We start from the raw sequence: 21,341 nt of genomic DNA on the forward strand, positions 1-21,341 counted from the left end.
CCATTCTTTGTGTTGCGTACTGCCAGAATTTACTGCAGGATTTCTCTTCCCTCTTAAATAAGGCTGGACTTTTTTCTGTGCACAGTGTGTGCCCTGCATAGTTCCTCCCCTGCTTGGTTACCCCAAGACACATAGGCGGTGTCTCTGGGTGCCCTGCTTCTCCCAGCCCCTCGTGGGAGAGGGAATGCGAACCCCTCGCCTTGGCGCGGGGCCCCCCGGGGTGTATCATGTCCCCCGAGACAGTGTTCATGCTGCCTGACACATGAGCATTGCCTCCCACGAGGATTTCAACAGTTCCCCACAGTGACAGTGTCTCCAACAGCCGAAATTTCTCATCTAATGAAAAATCTTCGTGTCTCAGCAGACGCTGTGGCTTCAGCAAACTATGGACTGTCAAGTGTAGAAGGTGATGTTTCTGCATACATTTTAATCCTTGTTTGCACAGTACTGTGAAGGTGTGAAATACCTCAGAACTGCTGGCTTCTTATTGTTACTATTATCATTGTCATTTTAATTTTCCATCATTTTCAATATCAGTTATTCATGAGAAATCAGTGCAACAACTGGGAGTTCTTCCAAAGCTTTTTAGTTCGTATTTTTTTCAGTCACGTCATGCCAGGTGTCTTGGGGGAATCTGATCTGACATAAACCCAGAGAAGTCACTGTAGAACTGTATACAGAAAGACGCAGACCAATACACTGCAGCTGGTGACACCAGCAGATACAGATGTTATTTGCAAAACTCTTCCTTCAGCACGGGGGCCAGGGAAGAGCACATGCTGTGGACAACAGCAGCAACACAAATAGCCTTGGGAGCAAGCTTTGGCTGAGGTGCGTGTCTAGTGCTTATCACTTAATTTAGCAATATCGGGAAAACCCACGAAGGAAGAACATTTGGGTATTTTCCATCTGTGGAATGATGCGGAAAGAAGAGGGGCTGTAGTTACGCATGCTTGCCTACTGAAATATGTGTACGGTCACTACGGGATACTGTAACTAGCAACATCTATAGGGCTATTTTTAAAGCTAAAGCTGTAATTCTGTGCTGGTGTGCCTGTTGTCTGCGCCTGTGCTTGGCAAACCTGCCTCTGCATGGCCGGTTTGTGTGCCGTGCAGCTTAGGAAATTCTGCTTTTACTGTGCTCAGCTGCCATTAGCTGAGAAATCTTTGTCAAACTTGGGTGTATCTGAGCCCTGTGCAGAATGCACTGAGTGATTTCCACCACCAGCAGCCCACTGTTGCAAAGATTTACTTTATTCCTTACAGATTAATTACAGAGAAGAGTGAACTGGCTTTGGTTTTTTTTCTTCTGATTGCACGGTGATTCTGTGCGCCAAGAAGCCACTAAAAAGAAAAGGAAAGAGTGCAAGAGATTGTGTGTGACAGGAATAGGGTCTGTCACAGAGTTGCAGGTTATTTCTTGCTGGCGTGCTTTGGTAAGTGGCTGCAACTGGCTCTAATTTTCCCGGTGCTGCCCAGCTGCTTTGTTCAGCCATGAAACTGTTAACAGGGTTGACAATTAAATTATTGTCGATGAGCATTGCACTTTAAACTTCCTCTGACAAACAGCGGCAGATCACACCCGTCAGGGCTATTGTTTCAGGCCTTCTTGGGATATATCGCCATGTGGAATCACGCTGTGCTTCTTTTCAGGATTTTCTTCCACAGTCCCCATGGTTAGAGAGTTGCTCTGGTTTTCCGAGCGAGAGCTGGGATTGCAGACAGCGCGCTGGCAGCGTGTGGGAGGTGTGTTTCATTGCCATGTGCCCCTGGAGCAGAGGCTTTGCGTGCGGGTGTCTTCTCTGGGTCCTGTGCTGACCTGCAGCCTGGAGGAGCGTAGCGTCCAGGAGGGGACCAGGAAGCCTCTGTGCGTTTAGCAGGTGGTGTGGATCTGGGTAGGGACGGTGGCTCTGAACGCAGGTGTCGCGTGGGAGAGGAGCGATTGCCGTCTGAGACAGCAAGCGCTGCGGTGAGTGTCCTTTCCTCCTCCTTCCCCAGGCTGATCCCAGCCTTCCTACTTTCCCGTAGCTCTTTAAAATCTCCCCTCCTGTAGTCTATTTCTTAACTCCTTTCATTCTCTCCTTTTTTTACCTGCCCTCCTTCTCTCATCTCTCATTCTTCTCCTTTCAGTCTCCCCTTCTTTCTTTGTTTCTGTCCTTGTGCCTGTGAGGCTGGACACAGTCTCATGCAAATGCAGTGGATTCTTTGTAGCCTTATGCTTTAGGAACTGTTGACTGGCAGAAATTGTCTGTAATGGATTGAGAAGTACCTGAACACTCTATTTGCATTTCTGCCTGTCTGCTCAAAACGCCAGCATTCAGCTCGCTTGAGGCTTGAATTCTGCTAGAAGCAGCTGTGGCAGTGGCATCCTGTGATTTACTTCTTCAGTTGACATTTTCAGAAATTTGGTCTGATAAATTGAGGGTTGGCCGTTTTACTGCCCTTCGGTGCTAAACAACTTAGGTAACTCCTACCAACATAAAGGGATGGATTCCTCTAGACATAAGGTAGACATAGACAATAGACATAGACACTTTATTAGTGAGAGACTACATGAAAGTGCACATCTTCCTTATGTTGTTGTTGTTACTATTATTCAGTGGTCTGTGTTGATTTGTGATATATTCTATTCAGCTAAAACCCTGATCAGCCCAATTCTGCTCTATGTCTAGAGTGCATGTAGAATTAGGAGTTTCAGTAGCAATTCTAAGATCAGGAGCAAATAGTCTACAAAATTAGGTCTTGCCTATGTAAAGAAGTTGCAGTACTTTTAACCATGGTTCTGTAACATTGATATAACTCTCCCCTAGTACGGATTCTGGTATGCCAGTGCGAACATGCTTGTACCAGCGTAGCTTGTTGCCCTGTGGGAAAAGAGAACAAGCTATTCCAGCATTGAGCACTTTTATTTGGCTCTGACTACCTCCACGCTTTTGTTTTATTGGCAGAAATATACCAGCAAACAATATTTGTAATTTAACATGGCTGAACTGGTACCAAATCATGTACAGAACAAGTCTTGGTCTGCAGACTGCCTCAGTAACTCCTTGACAAGCAAGTGCTGAATATGCCCTGTATTTGTAATCTTTGTGACTGGAGGTACAGTGGAAAGGCTTTGTGTTGCTGTCGTTATGTATTCACAATTAAGAAACTGAGGACTGGTCAGTGTGTTGGCTATAAAGTCATGACTGTTAGTCATGGCTGTAGTTTATTTTTAAATAAAGTACGTCAGACTGTATTCGCTTTCAGACTGGTAGCTGACATTTGTTTTTATTTGCAGCATATTGGCAGTGTAACAGAGCTGTGGCAGAGATGCAAATTCCAGTAATGCTTACTTGGAAGTGCCTTTTTGCTGGCAGGGAAATATAGAGGTGTTCTAGCAATGCTGAAAATCTGGGTCCTGAAAAAAAGCCACTTGCGCCAGTGAAAAGACAGTGCCTGGTGGCTGTGAAATACTTGGCATTTGTATCTGTGGTCATCTGCCTCAGTCACTGGCAAGCCAGGGCACTCTGGAGATCAATGGGTGACAGGTACAGAGAGAAACTTTTAAAAAATCCCATCAGATAATATAATCCCAAATAACATGGTTTATTGTCAGATTTTTCCCAGTACTGCTGCTTATCTAGATGATCGGTGTGTGCCTTGTAGCAGGAACCATGTAGGAAAGACTCTTGGTGTTTGCAAGCAAAGGAGAACTGCATTTAGTGTGGAAACACTTATATTCAGAGTAACTGGGGGGAGGCAATGCCAGGACCAGATTAGGGTCTTCTGGAGGGGAACTGACTTAATGGCGTATGACTGACAGGTGTCTGGAAACATGGGACCTAACTAAAACTTCTAGGTTTTCTCCTACCACAGAGTAAATAGAGTGATATGACCCTTTTCTGCTGCAAGATAAGAGATTATGTTAAGGCAGATGATGGTGAGGTGGAGGAGTCTGTGGGGAGGAGAAGGGCTGGTCCTGTTAGGGGACTGCGAACCTATGCTGGGAGGAATGTGCTTTCTTGTGCTGCTTGTTGGCACAATTACATTGCCAGGCTGTTGAGGAAAATAAATGTTTGCAGAACCTAATAGTTTCCTCCTGCGAGTTAGTGTCACCTCCATCTCATTTAATTCCCACCTTTTCTTAGTGCCATTTCAGTGCTGCATTTCTCAACTTCATTACCTCCAGACTGAATGCTGCTTCAGAAGCAGCTTTCCGAACTGCAAGCGGCTTGTTTTGCAGAGTGAGGAGGAAAACTTTGCCGTTTTTTCCCCAGGCTCATTGACTCCCCATGACTGCGATGATGGTGGAGGTGGGTCCCATGAGCAGGCTGGGGCTGGGTGCTGCTGGGGTGGCACAGGCTGGCAGTGGTTGGTAAAACTGGCCCATGATCATCAGGAGCAAGCAGCTGACCTTGGACAAATCTGCAGCTGGGCTGTAACCCGGCCCGGTGTCCAGCTTGCCATGGCCTTTGCTGCTTCTTTCTAGGAGGAAAGTGATCTGTGATGGTGCTTTTGCTGGTTTAAATTACTTCTTTCCCTGGGTTGACTCATGTGTTTTGCCTGCTCCTTTTGCATCAGGTGGGAACCACAGGCTGTCAACAGCTGATCTTTCTCCTTAAAGAGTTCAGCAACATTGGCAGCCATGGAAGAAGAGGCAGAGGCATCAGGCAGGTCCTTGCCTGCAGTTCTTGGCAGTGAGGCTTGCAATTGGGGCAGTTAACGTTAAATTGACAGACAGAAGCATTTCAGCTCAGCCCTGCTCCTGCACGAGTCTGCAGAAGCTATTGGTGAGCAGTTTTGTAAAGCTCCTTTTTTATTATCTTATTGCCTCCACTTTTAACCAGACATGAAATTGTTCATTATAAAACACCCAATCGTCCTTACAGCAATCACATCACTGATGTCTGTGGTGATGTGTTGTGAGCTGCGCAGAAGTCATTAATATCCATGTTTATACATTTCCCTAAAGATGAAGAGATGACTGCAGTGGAAGATTAGTTTTGCTGGGGAGGACACTGAGCTGATCTATTCAAGGGGAAGACATTAAAATGTTGTGCTCTTTAGTTTTGTCTGCTTCACTCAGACATTAGCTAGTTTGGTCTGTTGCTCTTCAGCAAATATATTTGGGTCCAAGTGCTGCTTGAGGTGATTAGAAACCCAATATGCTTCTTGAGGCAGGGACAATTATTTGTTATATGTTTGTACAGCTCCTAACACTTTTCGTTGCTGTACCAACTGATTGCTGATGGTTGCGCAATAGTATTTATTACTGGCAACTGGTAATAGCAGTTTGTATTTATGCCCTGTAGGGGAATTCAGTATGTGCACACAGCCATGGGACATTAAAGGTTTTGTACCTTTTAGAGGCACCACAAAATCTGTACAGACCATCTACCATTTTAGGTGCTCCTTACTTCACTTCAGAGATATTTGTTTATTCTGTCCCTTGTTACCCTCCCAAACCTTTCAAATCTTTTCCATCTGGGCTCTTTTGTTTGTAAACATGTCTGTGTTTGCAGCTTGTGGGCACCAACCATTTTGAAGCCTACTTTTGTAATACAGACCAAACAGTTGCCAGCAAGCACCATGGAGACTCTGTCTCCTCCGCCCCCTCCTCAGGGCATTGCATGTTTCTGAGGTTGCCTGCCTTCCACATGTTGGATGCCCAGCCCTGCACTCTCAGCTGCAATTCAGCATCACTCTGCTAAGGAGACCAGAAGACTTCCTTGATTTAGACAGCCTGGGGATCTGGGGCAGCACAGATACCGTTGAAATGTTTTCATTTTTCTTGGTTTGTTTCTCTAGAAAAGTCACAGTGCAGCAGCTCTAATCCCAGTTTTGTAAGACCCACACAGCTGAGGCCTATCACTTTTTTTTGGTGTGGAAAAGATGAACTGGTCCGCCCTGACCAAGACTGAAGTCTGGCATCATAAAATCTTTCTGTCACCTTTTAGCCGTTCTCCTCACTGCTTCCTTTTCATAGTGGAGATAATGGGAGTGTTTCCTGCTAACTCCTGTCTCTCCGTGATAAATTGCTGTGGTCTGTATTGGAAACATTGGCTGGCTGCTCTCACCACTGTGATAAAGAAAATGTTGTGAATTGGCTGCATTGTGTTTGGCTTCCTTTCAGCCAGGGCCAGTCTGGACGCTGAGGACCTGATCTTCCTTCTGTGCCAGGCCTCAGTTTGTGTTTGTGTGGGAAGTGGAGATTTTTGTTTGTTTGTTTAAAGTCACCTTTACATCTTTGACACCAAGCTGATGAAGGTCAGTGTGATCCATAAATCTATTGATGGGGGTCCACAGGTGCCCCGTGTTCTCCATATCCTCCTTGGCACTCTCCTTCCTCCCTGGTGCAACGCCAGAGCTGGCGCAGTCATCCTTGTGCTGGTGTTGTGCTGCCTGGTTAGCGCTTCCTCACCCTCCCCGGATGGCAGCCCCAGCTCTCCAGGGGTGCTTTCAGCCTCCCTGTGTTTCCAGTTGTCAGTGCTTGTAGCAAGAAGGGTTTGTACCCGAGCAGTACTGGTTTGTTTCAGTTTGGGGTTTTTTGCTTTGATCTTTCCATTCAGTGACAAAAAAAGCTGGTGTCAGTATAGGTTAGCTTTAAAGTGATGAGAAGAGTCTTCTGTCTGAATTCCATGTCTTTGAAATTTGTTGTCTTTTGTCAAGAACTATATTGTGAGGTTTGCTGCTCACAAGATCGGGAGTCAGATCCTACCTTGGCATGAACAGGGAGGAATTTCACTGCCACTGTTGGTACTATTTCAATATAAAAGCAGTAGGAGGGAAAGGTGACTCAGGTCTTCAGTATCAGGTGCTTCCAACTAATCACAATTGAAATGTATTAGATGCTCTTAAAAAGGAAGCTTGCAATCCCTACAGAGCGCATTTATTTTTTCTTTTTCTCATTTAAATGAATTCAGAGACAAAATGCATACTCCGTCACAAACTGCTTTCTTGCTGGGATTCTCCAGGGCTTTAGCTTATGGCTGATAATTCACACGAAGAATTTCTGACTGGCTTATTCCTGACATGCACACGGCTTCATCTCGTAGTGGGACAGTTGTACCAGAGTAGACACTGGCAAAAATATTGGGATAGTATTATTTGAACAGGTAGGAGGGGATCAGCAGAGACAAATGCACGGTTAAATTTGTATGACATGGGTGTCTTCATTCACCCGCGAGCCTAAGCTCCGTCCGGCTGAATCAAAGGAAAGCACCAGTGCGAAGTGTTTATCCTGTCAGCTTGTTTTCACTGGATAATCATGGATCACCTGGGAGGGAAGGAAGGACTGAGGCAGGCGTGGAAACGGTTTCGGCTTGAGAACTGAGGCAGAGAGTGCGTTTTATTGTGCGTGCCGCATCAGCCTGTGCATGGCTTGAGTCCTTCGGGCTCATTTAGCACAGCATAAATTCCACCCTAAATGCTCTTTGTGGGTTGTCTAGTTTCCTTCCTCCCACAGAGATTTTTAATTAAAAATCTAGGACCAAAATAACTGCAGTGCCATCTCTTAACTATTGTTGAAAGAAGACCATGATGCTCTCTTCTCTGAGAAACAGTGAAGTTTATGTAAAAATGCAGAGTATCTTAATTTCCTGTAGAATTTCAGGGAGAACGGCCGTATCAGAGGAAGTATAGGTGGATGCTAAATTTAAACCACTGTACAGCAGATCTGGGTATATACTACAGCGTCCGAAAGTCTGAAAAGCTGAACAAGGGTATATAAGGATCTTTTCAAAAATAGATGCACTTCCTTAAAATTGATTTGGTCTTGTTTATTCACCCCTTTTTTTGAAGGGCCCTGCAGTTTACAGAGTCCATTTGAATCTGACAAGTAGGAGTGGAAAATTCAGCATGATCAGAGCACCGTGCCATGGGATGTGGTCATTTCTCCATCGCTTAACTGTTCTAGAGAGGTAGATGAGCCAAGTGGGTTATGGTTTACTGGGCTTGGTGTCAAATACATTGGGTGGAAATATAGTTCATGCTTATACAGGAGGTCAAGGTAGAAATAACACTTCTAGTCTAAAGTTCTTGGCATTTAGGATTGTTCATTTCATTCTTTCTAAACATGCATTTGGGATGGTGGATGCTCATGGCATAAAGAATCTGGAACTGGTTCTGGGAAATCTTTGTGAGATTGAACAGCTCTTGTTTTCTAAGTTCGTTTGTTAACATCCTTTCCTGCCATTACCCTTGCCTTGCTACCATGTTGAAGTTCTGTTTTGAGCCTGAGTCTGAAAGTGGCTCAACAGGACTTGAGGTGGAAGTCTGGGTTTGTTTTACTTTGTTACAAGGGGGCAATATTTCACGAACAAGGGAATAATGTCAGAAGGACACTATCAAGCATGAATGCAGGTCTTAAAATTAGCTTGGTATTTCCTCATAATTGTGTGGTGGGAGTGTAGCCCCAGGGCTCAATCTTTTATAGATTTAATTATATAAAGGCAGAGGTGGATATCGTAGAAAGCCATCAGTGAGGCTTGCAGTAGTCTGGGTTTTTTTAAATGTCATTAAAGCTTGAAGTAGGATCCTTCCATTAAAAGAGAATATGATCTCATTATGTGATTTAGATAGTGGTATGAAACTGTAATGATGCTCTTTAATATGTTCTTTTTAAAGAAAAAATATCAAGGCAAGAACTGACCTTGAAGATGTGGCCTGCTTGCAAATGATATAACTGCACGCTTGTCCAAAGTGATGTCTTCTTGTCATGACTTTAAATCTCTGAGAGCTTTAGCTGAAGCAACTAAGTGAATTTCTCGTTTATGTTTCCATGTACCTGATGCTGTATTTGCCTCACTGCCCTGGGACTCTCCTAAATCCTGTCACGCCCTGCTAAGGGCCGTGTTCATCAGAGCCCTCTAGCAGGCAGAGGGAGTGGCGGGTGCCATGCAGGGCCAGGGTCCTTCTTACCAGGGCTGGTCCTGGTGACTCTGTCAGGGTGACCCTTCCCGCAGTCTGGGGTCTTCAGCCCCTATGGTATCACTACAAAAACTGGGTTATTAAAAAGCTGTTCTCTTAGGTAGTCAACTACAGTTTAAAAGGATTTTATGGGAGGTCATAATAATTAGCAAGCATTAAAAAACTTCAGGGCACGGAAATCTGTGGGATATCCGTTCCCCAAGTAGCATGTGTACTGAGTTATGGATAATTACTGGAAAGCTCAATGTGTCAAAGGTGGATGTGGTTTACAATTATGCAACTCATTAATACTGTTCATGGGACTCAGAGTCTTGCTTTCTGAAATGCTCAGGCTTGGAGACATTGTGTTCACAGTGTGTGTCAAAAAAAAAAGTCAACCAATGGGTGAGCTATTAATATTAATAACAGAAATAAAAAGGAAGCAGAGCACTTCAAATCTGCTTTCCAGGTGGACATTTTTTGAGTCATATGTCAAATCTTCTTCGGACCTGATACTGTTTATATTGAAATTCATAACCGAGTGCTTATTTCCTTAACTAGCATAAAGCTTTTAGCACAGTGTTTTAGTGCCTAACCTCATGCTGTGTCCGTGCTGGAGCCTCACACACGTGGAGTCACAGGGAGCGTTGCCTTTGTGCTGGGCCTGCGCTGGCAGGCAGCTGCGGGCTGGCCAGAGCTGTGACCGAGCTGCCAGCACAAGCTGCAGGGGTGCAGGGGTTGTCTGTATTGCAAGTGCGGTGTGATGATGGCCTGTATCTGCTTACCTGGACACTTGAACAGGCTCAGTAGCAGACATCAGCACGAATTTCAGAAGGATCTGGCCGTGTGGTTTTTGCCTTATTTCTCAGATACAATTTTTAGCATGCCTTGCTACTGTGGCCACGCTGTTAGCCCTGCTCCAGCTAGCTAGCTCAAAGGTCGTTAATGAATGTGTGCCTGAGCTGCTCTTATACCTTAATTTACATGCAAATATATCCCCAACAGCCTCTTGAGTTCACTGCCAAGAAGCAGCTGTCATAGCCACGTGAATCCTTGTGTCATCTATATGAAAATGTAATTTAAAGAAGTATATAAATATTTCTAGATAAACAGAAATTTAGAGACACAGATCTGGCTCCTGTTTCACAGTGGATCCTTACTGGAATTTCTTGGCTAGTGTGTTACGAAAACTACATCAGGAGATCAGTTGTGATCTGTGATGACACATTTCTTCCTATATGTTGTACATTGCGTTTTGGTGGGGAGTCTTTGCTAATCCGCATTTTGATTTTGTTTTCCTGCTTAAAAGAATGCCAACTAGAGATAGCAGTAACAAATATTATAAATTTTAAACGAAAATTCAGTAAGATGGACCAGCATTCAGGTGCGTGATGTATGCTTAACAGCTGTGATTTACCTTTTGGTTGTCTTTAGTTGAATATATTAGAACATGGGATTAAAGGGTTGGAAAGGATTCAAAGCAAGCACATTATCTTCCTGCATAGATTGGTGCTTCAAGGAAATGCCTTTGCCTGAGTTTTATTTAGTAGAGATGCCTTCAGAAATCAGGGCCTAGAGGAGATTATGCAAAATATGATCACTGAAAATATAGTAAGGCAGTAAGACAAAAGTCTGCATTAAAGGTGCTCGCTCCTGCCTTTCGTGGGTACTGGGCACTTCCTCATCCTTCTGGTAGTATGGGTAAAAAACCCCTTCAATTCTGCACGTTACCTGAGAAATAATTAATGTTGATGTATTAGCTGTAATTACAGCAAGTGAGGTATGATCTATGCAATTAGCAGGGGGAAAGACCAGTGAAATCGCTAAGTCAGGAGAAGCTCGTCAGTGCTAGTGGGAAATTTAATATGCTTTGTTAAATTAATAACCTTCTGTATAACAATCAATTTACAGTTCAGAGGGCAGAGGAGGTGAATGTAAAAACCATTAAGCATTCATTTTGGTGACCCACTTGATATTCTTAGTCAGAAGAAATCTCTAGCATAATGGTTACAGGATAAATTGCAAGTGTTGTAAGAAAAAAAGGCGTGAGGATTGTGTATTTAATACTTATTGCAATGCCCATTTCTAAACCATAAGGTTTAGATCCCTTTCCCAAACATAACAGAGCTTTAGTCATGGGCTGGTGTTTGCTCACAGGAGATGTTTATCCAAACCAGAGGTAATTCTAAAGATGAGGTTTTCCTACCTGTCAAATAAAAAAGTTTTGCCTTTTGTGACCCTACCTCTAAATTCCTTGGTTCTGAAGTAAATATGGAACCCCAAAAGAGATGATCTAGGATGCTTTTTGCTCAGCGTAGACATTCAGTGCCTGGTTTTACAGAATCACACGGTTTCACTTGTAGTTGTTCTGTTTGTAGTGTTTGTACATAATGCTCACTGTAGAGAGATTAGTTGTGAGAAGATTATGTGTGGAAGTGCTACTTGTGTGCCTAAAGCTGCAAATGTTCTGGTGTACACAAAGGAATCATTAATGAAGACATCTTACAGAGGATTATGGGAGGAAATAGTTTTGTCTCCTGATTACTACAAAATTTTCACTGCCCAGTGCAGGAAAAGGCAGGCAGAGAAGCAGGAGGCGACACAAAGAGGTTGATCTTCTGTTCTTGAAGAGAGCAAGAGCAGATTGCTGGGGGTGGCTGTGGTAGGCATCTTCCACAAAAACAGCATGAGAAAGGCAGCTTTAAGGACTCTGCAGGGCATGTGAACTTCAAGTTGTAGGGATGAACTAACCGCATTTCTGAGCTTGCCAGAGAAGCGGAGAGAAATACTTCCTGTTGCATGCGATCTTAATATAAGACATCTTTATCTTTAGCTCTCCATAACTTGGTTCCTTTGTTGCAGTTGGGTGTCTTCAGAAACCCATGTTATTTTATTTTCCAGCCTGGAGTGATTGCTGAGTGACATGGCATGCAGCAGAGGGCATGGCAGTCCTTAAAACTAGAGTGCTCTGGCAGTAGCAGCATTTCAGTGTATTCACCCAGAGCACATGAAGAATGGGAAGAGTGGGGCTTCACCAAGCTGCTGGGGCTGGTTTGGGATCCAGCAGAGCAGAACATGGTCTAGGAGGAGCATACCAGGGACCACCACTGTTGAGGAAAGGTCCCCTTACCAGCACCACAGAGAAGCAGCTGACCCAAATAATTCTGGGGAATAGCTGATAATTGTCAAGTTCCGTTGCTTCAGGTTCCAGCTAACAACATGTCAGCCCAAAACATTCAGTGTCAGCTGTAAAATGTGTGTTTTTCCATATCCCTAATGAAATAACATGGATTAGGTAGAGGAAGAAATTGCCTGCACAGGCATTTTTCAGGTTTTATTTAACTGTTGTCTAATTAGTTAACTTAGAAATGGGTATTCTAGGAAAAGCTTCCAGAAACAGATTTCAGAGACTTTCTGAATTGATTGTGGTTCTTCATCTGTTGTAAATCACCAGTGCACCACTGAACTAATAATTTACCCTTGTTGAGGATCTGTGTTGCTGTTTTTCCTTGTGAATACTTAGGTCTGTAATCACTGGAAATGTGTCTGCTAACAATTTGCCTTCTCTTTTCATTCATGAAATTTTTACCGCTTCAGGGTTAATTGAATCAGGAAATGTCAGTACCTTTAGATTTAATTTTCCTTATTGATGCAGATTCTGGAGTGAACGACGGCTGTGAATACAAAATGTGGTTTAATTTGATTTCTGGGAAATATTCAGTGACCAGAAAAAGAAAAGGTTGTTTGAAACAAGCCTTGAATAAATTAAGAACCCCCCATAACTAGCACAGCCTTCTTGACTATATGAAACCCCTCATTAACTATTTATAGAGATGTGCATATTTCCAGTCTATTTTAAAATGCTGGAAATGAGAGCAAGCACACCAACTTACCCACCAGTTTGTAGAGGGTAGGGGCAGCATAATGTCTGCACAGTGTTCAGCTGTGTGGTAATTATATATCAGGAACTTAGAACATTTGAAAATGGAGCCAGGAAAATTCCATCCCCAAAAGCCTCTGGCCTGATGCTGAAAGCTGCCACTATCGTCCCAGCAAGCACAAAAGGCTCAAAATGCAGAGCAGCTACGTGAAAGGCATTTCTGCACCAACACTGGTCATCTGTAAATGTGTTAGTTGCTACCTTCACCCAAAACAGCTCTGGTGCCAGAAGAGGAGAGCGCTGGAAGGTCCCATTTGTTTTAATGGCAGCCACAAGGCTTGTTGATAAAATAACTTTTATTCTTGCCCCATTGCTCTTTCATTGCCTGTTCCTGAAGCTGCCTGGGAGTGAAAGTCCCGTTAGGCAATTGCAGCCTGTTAAGTTCAGCACTTTCTTTGTTCTGTGTTTCATGGGGGCTTGACTCAGACTTTTCATATGCTATATTTTTCATTTTTAAAAGATAAAGTGGTCTCAAAGACAAGGTTAGCAAGAAGTTTATTTCTTGCTGCTGAATTATTTATTCCTATTTAAGCTCCGGCGAACAGCCCACATTTAATAGTCCATTACTGCTTGGAGAGCTGTCAAGGCAAAAGAGGCAATCCTGAAAAATACTGTGTTTAGTGGCTCTGTCAATACTCTATATATTACCTTTCCTTCATTTTCATGGTCAAGAGCACAGAATAGAAGGCCAGAAATTACCTGAGCTGCAAACTTCAGGGTACTTTAATATACCAAGACTAATAACCAGATAAATTAATGCAAGAACTAGAGTGAAGGTTTTTAGCAATGAAGTTAGCTGCCTAAGAGAGCTTATGGATGGATTCTGCATCAGTTGATGTCTTCAAATCAAGGCATGATGTCTTTCTTAGACAATTCTGCATCTCATCTACTGGATTTGGAGGAAACACAGGAGCAGTGGGTGAATTTGTTGCCTCATGTTGTTTAAGTGGTTTGATAACATAATGGCAATTTTTAGCCTTCTACAATTCTGGCCCAATTTTGATTTTTACCTTCTCCCTATTCCCCAAGCCCCTGCAGAACTGGTTTCTGTGAAGCATCTGCCGTATCCTGAAGCAACCTCCAAAATACTGATTTAGAAGTAGGTTTGGGTTTCAGAAGAACAGTGTTGTCCTCCAATCAGCCATGCAAGATTTGCTGCTCAGAAGCACTCATGTCTAGAAGAGTATCTTCTATGATTGCTTATTTCTTACTTCATGACCACTGAATTTTTGTATGCTTTCTAGACAATCACACATTAGTAGTATAGAAGTAGATTTAGCACAAGGCTCTATTCTTGGAACTCTTCACACCCTCCTGTCTCACAGAGGTGATTCTGGGCACAGGCTGGGTTATTTATGTCTAAAGACCCCGTTGTGAAAAACACTGAACACACCTCCCACCTTTCTCTTACATCCCTTTGGAAAATTGCCCCTGGCATTTATTGTTCAGCATCCCCTGCAATTCTCATGAGTTTTAGGTAATTTGAAGCCAGCTTGGGCAGGCAGACCCTTGTGGACAGATATAACAAGTAGCTCTGAGTAAGTGATCTAATGAAGCCTCATTTTCTTATGGTTTTGTGGCCTACGTTGGATTGGTAACAGCTCAGTTCATAGTACTGCCCTTCTTTCAGAGGACAATGGCACAGTTTCCCTCCTTCCTTTAACCATTCATTTTCATGTAACTTTTAATAGGCTAATGTTTTCAGGTTTTTTAATGCCTGTTGGATTTCTTTGACTTTTGCCAATGGTACAAAAGGGATTAGGAGGGAGGGAGGATAAGGCAGTGTATTTACAGATGCAGACACACAGAGAGATATTCTGTGTAGCCTCATCTAGATATTCCTGCTCCAGCGGAGGGATTGGACTGGATGATCTTTTGAGGTCCCTTCCAATCCCTAACATTATGTGATTCTGTGATATTTCAGGTGTGCTGTAGAATCTTTCCCACCAAGGAAAAAAGCGTCTGATGTATAAAAAAAACCCAAAATACAAAAAAGCACCCTGTTCTGTGATTTTTGTCCTGCACTTTGCACTGCAGAGTGAAGTAAAATCCTGTAGACTGAGTATGTGTCTCACCCTTTCTCTGAAAAAATATTGTAGTAATCTGAGATGTTGGTATCTCAGGGAATGAACTACAGGCCAACAAGTCTTACTTTTCATTTACTTTGGCTAAGAAATAAGTTGAACTGTGCACATACCATGTAGCGTGCTGAAGGAGACGCTCTGCTGCTGTCGGCTTCCAGTTGGAGTGAAGCCCGTAAAAACGCAGGTGGCATAAGAGCCAGTCTGAAAGAGGGTCAAATGCAGGAAGGATCTGTGCCCGTGAGCTGGAGCAATGCAGTGTTAGATGATCTGTGAGAAACAGGCTGGGATGCTGGTGATACGGCGCATTGCGTGGTTATGTATGTGTGGCTGACAGACGGGCACATCATTGGTGCTGCTTCTCAGGGAACTTCAGTCGCTGGACGTCTTCTGCCAAAAAGGACACAGTTAAAGAGGAACTTACTCAAATTGATCTTTGTGGCCCAGAAGAGATGAGCTGCTCCCACAAGCTTGTATTAAGATATGAAAGAGAAGAACCAGAGCAAGTTATGGAACAGAGAAAAGTCTTTTTGCTTGTTATTGCCCAGTGGCTGTTCCCAGATGAACAGGCCATCCAGAGTTCTTGCTGTCAAGCCCAGGGCTTAATTAAGTGTAGGAACGAGAGAGCATCAGCACAATAATTCTGTCAATTATCCTGTGGTGGAATAGTGTGAAATAGCAGGTGAGAGAAACATCAGAGCATCAGTCTCTTTGCATAGTAAATATAACAGCAGTTGAAAGAACTCATGTTCTGATATATCCACCTGGCATACAGCCTGCTCTTGCTTGATGTCTGAAGGGGTCTTGCCACCAACAGTAGTGTGAGCTGGTTCTCCACTGATGCGGCTTGTGGTATTGCTGAGACAAAATAATGCTGAATCCAGCCTTTTTGTTACCCTGTCAAGAAGAGTCTCCACCACTAGAGAGGGGCCTAAGAGCCGGATGGATGGATGTTTTATGTTTGTAGCTTGTTTCCCAGCCTGCGGTCCACTGGATGGACCTGGGATTTCTGAATGCCTTCCCACACAGCCCGCTTGGCGTTGCTGGGTCGCTGCTTTATGGGGAGAGTACCCCATGGATCTGCTTTTTCTCTGAGAGACTTATGAGCAGTTCCAGAGGCAGAGAGTTGAGATGGCCCTTCTGTGAACAAGGGCAGAAAATAGCTCCATGTTAGCATTCCAAACCGAGCTGTTTAGACCCGGATTATTTTTAAATATTTGGCTTTCAGACACGTAACTAGCTGCATTTTCCTCCTCTCTCTCTTTCTTTTTTTAAAGTTAGCTTTTCTTTTGCATCTTCTCCCCGCCCAGCTGTATGCAGTCAAGAGTATCTATGCAAAAAAAAAGGCTTATTTACATTGTCAAATGTTAGGTAGCTAAGTTACCTGCTACTTTGGAGATGCTGTTGGCTGCAATGGGAACCGGGGGACCTTTTGAGCCCTGACATGCGTTTGCAGGGGGGGTTTTGCTGGCTATTTGCATGGCCAGGAGGCTGGGCAGTGGTGAGTGGGAAGTGCTGCAACCACTCATTTTACCCAGTTATCGTCATGTGTCATTGGCCTGAAACAGCCTCGTGTGAGACGCTGTGCAAAGCATCGGTCCATGGCAGCCCGGTCCAGCGCACCGTGTCCTGGAGTTCAAGTATGAAGCCTTTCACTGAGAGTCATGTGAGGTGGTTTTGGTGCAATGCTGCTGCTGAAGCTGTCATGTCCCACAGCCACTTCACGGGGGGGAGGGGACGTGAAAACACCTAGGGGTGTTAGGGAACATCGTGCACAGACCTTAATTCATTCTCCATGGAAAATGCAAACCAAACAGGGGACATGCAGCCCCTTCAAAGTGTAGCTGCATGGCCATTTTGGGGCTATTCTGGCTGCTAGCCATTACCCCCTTTTTGGATATTGCAGACCCTCGGGTCTGATGGCTCACCCATCCCAGCATGTTGAGCTTTACTGAGAAAGAGCTGCTGCTCAGAGTGGTTTTGGTAACCCATGCTCATTTTTGGGGTCCAGACTGGTTTAGATCAAATTAAGCTTGTGAGCACAGAGGCCATCGCTTGCGGGAGGGAAGGAGCAGATGCTTTCTGACCTTGTCAATCACAGCTAGTTTATAAAGTTGATGCAGCCTGATGTGTAAATAAATTTTAAAAAATGCAAAACCTGAAACATTGGGACTTCTGCAAGGATTATCAGGGCAAGTGGAGGGTCAGATCTCAGATAAAACACAGGAGGATAGTTTCTCTAGTGCTACCCAGGTCACCTCGCATGCTGGTTCTGCCCTCCTGACCTGCACTGCAGCCCTGGGCAACTTCTTCCCCTTTGCTTTCCCAGTAGCCTAAAGGAGATGGGAATACTTGGAAGCTCTTTTCGGGAAACATGTACCATCCTAGAGAGTTTTTCTTACCATAGCAGCTGCCCACAGGAGAGGCAGTAGACTTTGTGGTCTGTAATGCCTACCCAAAGGCTGGGCTAACACTTCTTACTGCTATTGAGAGCCCTTCCTCTGACTGCACATGGGGAGAGAATAAAGCTTGTAACTCAGGAAGGATACAGTCATAATATCTGTTTGTAATGGGTAAGAAAGAACTGCTTGTTGGATGGGTATAAAAGAAACCTTTAATTCCAGCCAGGATAGTCTAACACATAAGCCAAGTGTTGGTAAAGAGCACAGTACCACCAGGCTCTTGTATGAGGGTGCAGGGAGGCTTTTGGGGAGACAAATACTGTTCTTTACCCTCACAGAGCAGCAAGGTTTATCTTATTGACTGAACTGTAAGGCTGATCTAAATGGCATTTTAAAGAAAACCAAAATTATTTTTATGTGCTGTAACTGAAAATAAGGGCAGGCCTGACACTCGTTACCTCTGCTTGCTGCTCTCCGCAGCCAGTGCAGCTGGTCTTCCTTCATGCAGCTCTTCTTCTATGCAGCTCAGATTAAATGTGGATTTTTGCAGAGATGGTGTGACTCTGCTGACACCAATGGAGTTACATTTATGAAAAAGACTCCAAAGCATTAAAAAACCCTAAACAACCCGAATTTTAGCTGCTGTGCACTGGATAGGCCCAGTAAGTAGCTATTATCCTAGATAGATTCTTGTAGGTAGGAAGGTGTTATACTGCTTGGATTCACCAAGGAGCAGTGTCCTCCTTCCCTGCCATTTGCAAATGCTGAGAGTCAGCAAATCAGTAATTGTAGCTTCAAACTAATATCACTTTCTTTTTTCTTTCTGCATAGCCTTCTGGCACTCTATAAAAAGATCTGGCACACTACATAGGATTAGGTGGCTTTGAAGCAGCGGAGTCATCTGGGTGTGAAACTTTGATTTCCTGTGTCTTGAAATGAACTGTAATTTCTATCTTTCCTTTTCAGAAAACCCCCACAGCTCATGCCATGAAGGAGGAGAACTTCCTTCGTCGCAGGTTCTCCCTCTGTCCGGCCTCGTCCACCCCTCAGAAGGTTGATCCTCGCAAGCTGACACGCAATCTGTTCTTTGGGACCGACAATGACATCTACCCACTCAGCCCAGGTTAGTTTCTGGTGTTTCAGTGCAAAAGTGGCATGTCTCAAGGTGTTTGGCTGCAAGTAGATACTTTAGCAGGCTGCCAGGAAACAGTGAAGAAAGTTAACGTGAAAGAGAGAAGCTGTTGCAACCCAGGTGTTGTGGATCCCAGCCAGTACTGCTTTCGTGATGCTATTGTCTTTCATTGCCATGGCATTAAAGTGGGAATGGAGGGCATCAGAGGTGGGGTTCATAACTGTTTGAACACCGCATGGCCTCACATTTAAAAAATGACTAATGTTTTCCTGTGTGTCCACTTTCAGGCACTATATGTGTTTCACCCTGAGCATTGAACTAATTTAAGATTTACCAGCCCTATTCGCAGATGTTTAATGGCAGGTTTCCCTGTTCAGATATAGAGCCCAGGATAAATATTAGAAGAGCAAACTTTCTGTGGTTGATGTTCTGTAAATATCTACAAGTACCAAGAATCCTGACAGGTTGCAGTGAATGACAGACTGGCTTTAAGTGTTCTCTTTACATCTTTTTTGCTTTGAATTTCCTAGCACCCTTTTTGAAGGAAATAGAGCTCATTTCATTGTTGCATAATTTTTTGCTTGCAGTAAGCATTCAATTCTTTCCTTGATCGCAGTCTGCAAACAATGCTTTTGTTCCAGTCTGTAAACAAGTGCTTCAGGAAACAATCACAAGTTTGTAGAGCTGTCATTCACAGCTGCCATGTCAGTGCTGAATAATCAAATCTCATGGCACCTTCATGAGCTCTCAAAACACTGATATCTAGAGAAAGACCGTAGCATCTCTCAAAAGGTCTCAGTGCTCACATAGATGTAGCACCTGACAGACTCTCTGGGCTTTGCAGATGTAGAGCAAAACCCAGTCTGGGTTTCCTGAGCTAATTGTCTTTAAGTGTAAAGGTTTCAAGGGCCCGTGATTTCACAGGTGTTTCTATTTGTGGATGTCTGCTTCAAGGCAATGGGGAGCCTATTTTCAGTAGTGCTGACTAATCCTGTCACTGAGGTTGCTGGAAGCCTCAACAACCTTATGGTAGTCAAATTGAAAATGATTTAAAATGAGATACCTAAAATCTCATACATTTCAAACCTGTGGGGACTTCTGAACAGCTAACTGCCTGTAAGTACAGCCTGTACAAATGTCTGGTAAGTAAATAGCTGAAGTGCTGATTTCTCAGGCTGCAGTCACTTGCCCTTGCTTTAGGGAGGTGGAGAGCTGTAGCTTAGAGTGTGCCCAGTTCTTCAGTTCTTACCAGCATTTTTAGTGCTAAAAAAGTTACCGACTTCCTCACAGAAGTATTTCAGTGCTGTAATCTTTCAGAAACCAGAGAAGGCTGGAGGAGGTAGCTAGAAGAGTTTGTCTCTACCTCAGCTTCACCCATCACCTTGTTTCTCTTTGATACCTGCTGGCAGCCAGACCAAACAGCCTTTGCTGGGCTCAGCAGAACAAGCGCCTTGAGCCACACTGGAGCTTTTGTTCTGCTGCATGGTTCTGCCGAGTAACCTCCAGCACTGGCATCAGCAGGGGTGGCATCCCTCTGCTGCAAAGGAAGAGCATAGGCCAGAGAGTTTGTAGAGGAGAGAACATCCCTTTTAAACAAACAGAAGTTACAGCTTCAGCCGGGGTTTTTTTTGCAGAGCATCTGGGTTTTTGTTTACCCTTACTTTTTTTTTTTTTTTTCACTTCTTTAATTTCTTTCCTGATCGTTTTCCTTACCTTTCCTGTAAGAAGTATCTGTCACTCTTCACATTCAGTTGCCGTTTCGTGTGACGGGCTCTTCTTTCGCTCCTTTGCTGCTGCTTCCTTTTCCTCTGAGCCTGGTGTGCTTCCCCCCCACCTTCTCCCATCCCTCTGAAGGATGCTGCTATCACCATAAATAAGCCACAGTTGTACTTCTGTATGCTGCATCCAGTATTTTGCTGTCCCCCGTTTTTTTCTGTTGTTTTACATGAACTTTGAGTTCTTGAACCTTTTCCAGTGATCCGTGGATTGGTGCCTGATCCCAGCAGTGTCCTCTTTGTGAGGACACTGGGCTGATGGTGTTGGGTGGGTGCTGTGGGCAGTGTGAGCAGCAAAGCCCAGTGATTTCCAGACAGGAATTTGGTGGGTTGCGGAGTGACTGGAGCTGCAGGTCTCACAGCACCAACACCCAGGATTAGCCCTCCAACAACAAAGGTGTGCAAGTAAATAATTCATCAGTGAGAAGGGCGTGACAGAGTTTACACCTCAGGAAAGCCGTGTTGTGGAGATTCAGTTCAGTGAGAGGATTTTTTGTAAAGGAAACATGGGAAATACAGAGGGCACTACCTAGAATAGCAGTTTGGACTTTTTGCTTCTTGCCTGCATACAAAAATGCTAATGATTTTGGTAACTTAAGGAAATTTGAGGAAGGCGTTTTCTTCTTAAAGAAAGTTCACAAACTGGAGAGACATAAATTCATGTTCCTTGCCCATGTCTTTCTTTCATGTAGCGAAAAGGGGAGATAATCTTCCTCTCTTTTCTCTCTCAGAGGGTACAAAATTTATTGAGACAGTAGCTGAAAGAACTTACAGAGAATCACTTTTTGACTAGGCTGTGAGATCACACAGTGGCTTTACATAAAAATTTAGATTAGCCTGTCTGCATCCTCAGAGATACACTTTAATTAATACATGAACTAAAGTTTAGTCTGCATACATTGGGCCATATGGCTGATACTTTATTTGCTGTAGTTTTGCCACACATCAAAGCCTGTGTTTCCTCTTGTAGTTATCCAAATACTTCACCAGAACGTCTATAAAATAATAGTTTGTGCTGCATAGAGCTAGTAATGACTTCTTAAATAACCCAGTTATTTTTCTTCTTGTTGCCATCGGTCAGTCATGCATGCTGCATCGTTCTTCATAAAGGGGAAGATGGGT

The 21,341-nt window shown here is 43.9% G+C and overlaps 1 protein-coding gene across 5 annotated transcripts in view; it reads left to right on the forward strand.

Moving 5' to 3' along the window:
• OSBPL5 (oxysterol binding protein like 5) overlaps positions 1–21,341 on the forward strand; it is a 182,641-nt gene that overhangs the window by 98,626 nt on the left and 62,674 nt on the right. For 4 of the 5 annotated variants that reach the window (XM_065838792.2, XM_065838794.2, XM_065838793.2 and 1 more), the window contains exon 2: positions 18,279–18,435. In XM_065838792.2, coding sequence (XP_065694864.1) covers positions 18,279–18,435 — 157 coding nt within the window. Of the gene's footprint in view, positions 1–1,682; positions 1,970–18,278; positions 18,436–21,341 lie in introns of those variants that run through there. The other variant, XM_071808961.1, reaches the window with a different exon arrangement.

Source organism: Patagioenas fasciata, chromosome 5 (assembly GCF_037038585.1).
Source record: "Patagioenas fasciata isolate bPatFas1 chromosome 5, bPatFas1.hap1, whole genome shotgun sequence".
Classification (NCBI taxonomy): Eukaryota; Metazoa; Chordata; class Aves; order Columbiformes; family Columbidae; genus Patagioenas; species Patagioenas fasciata.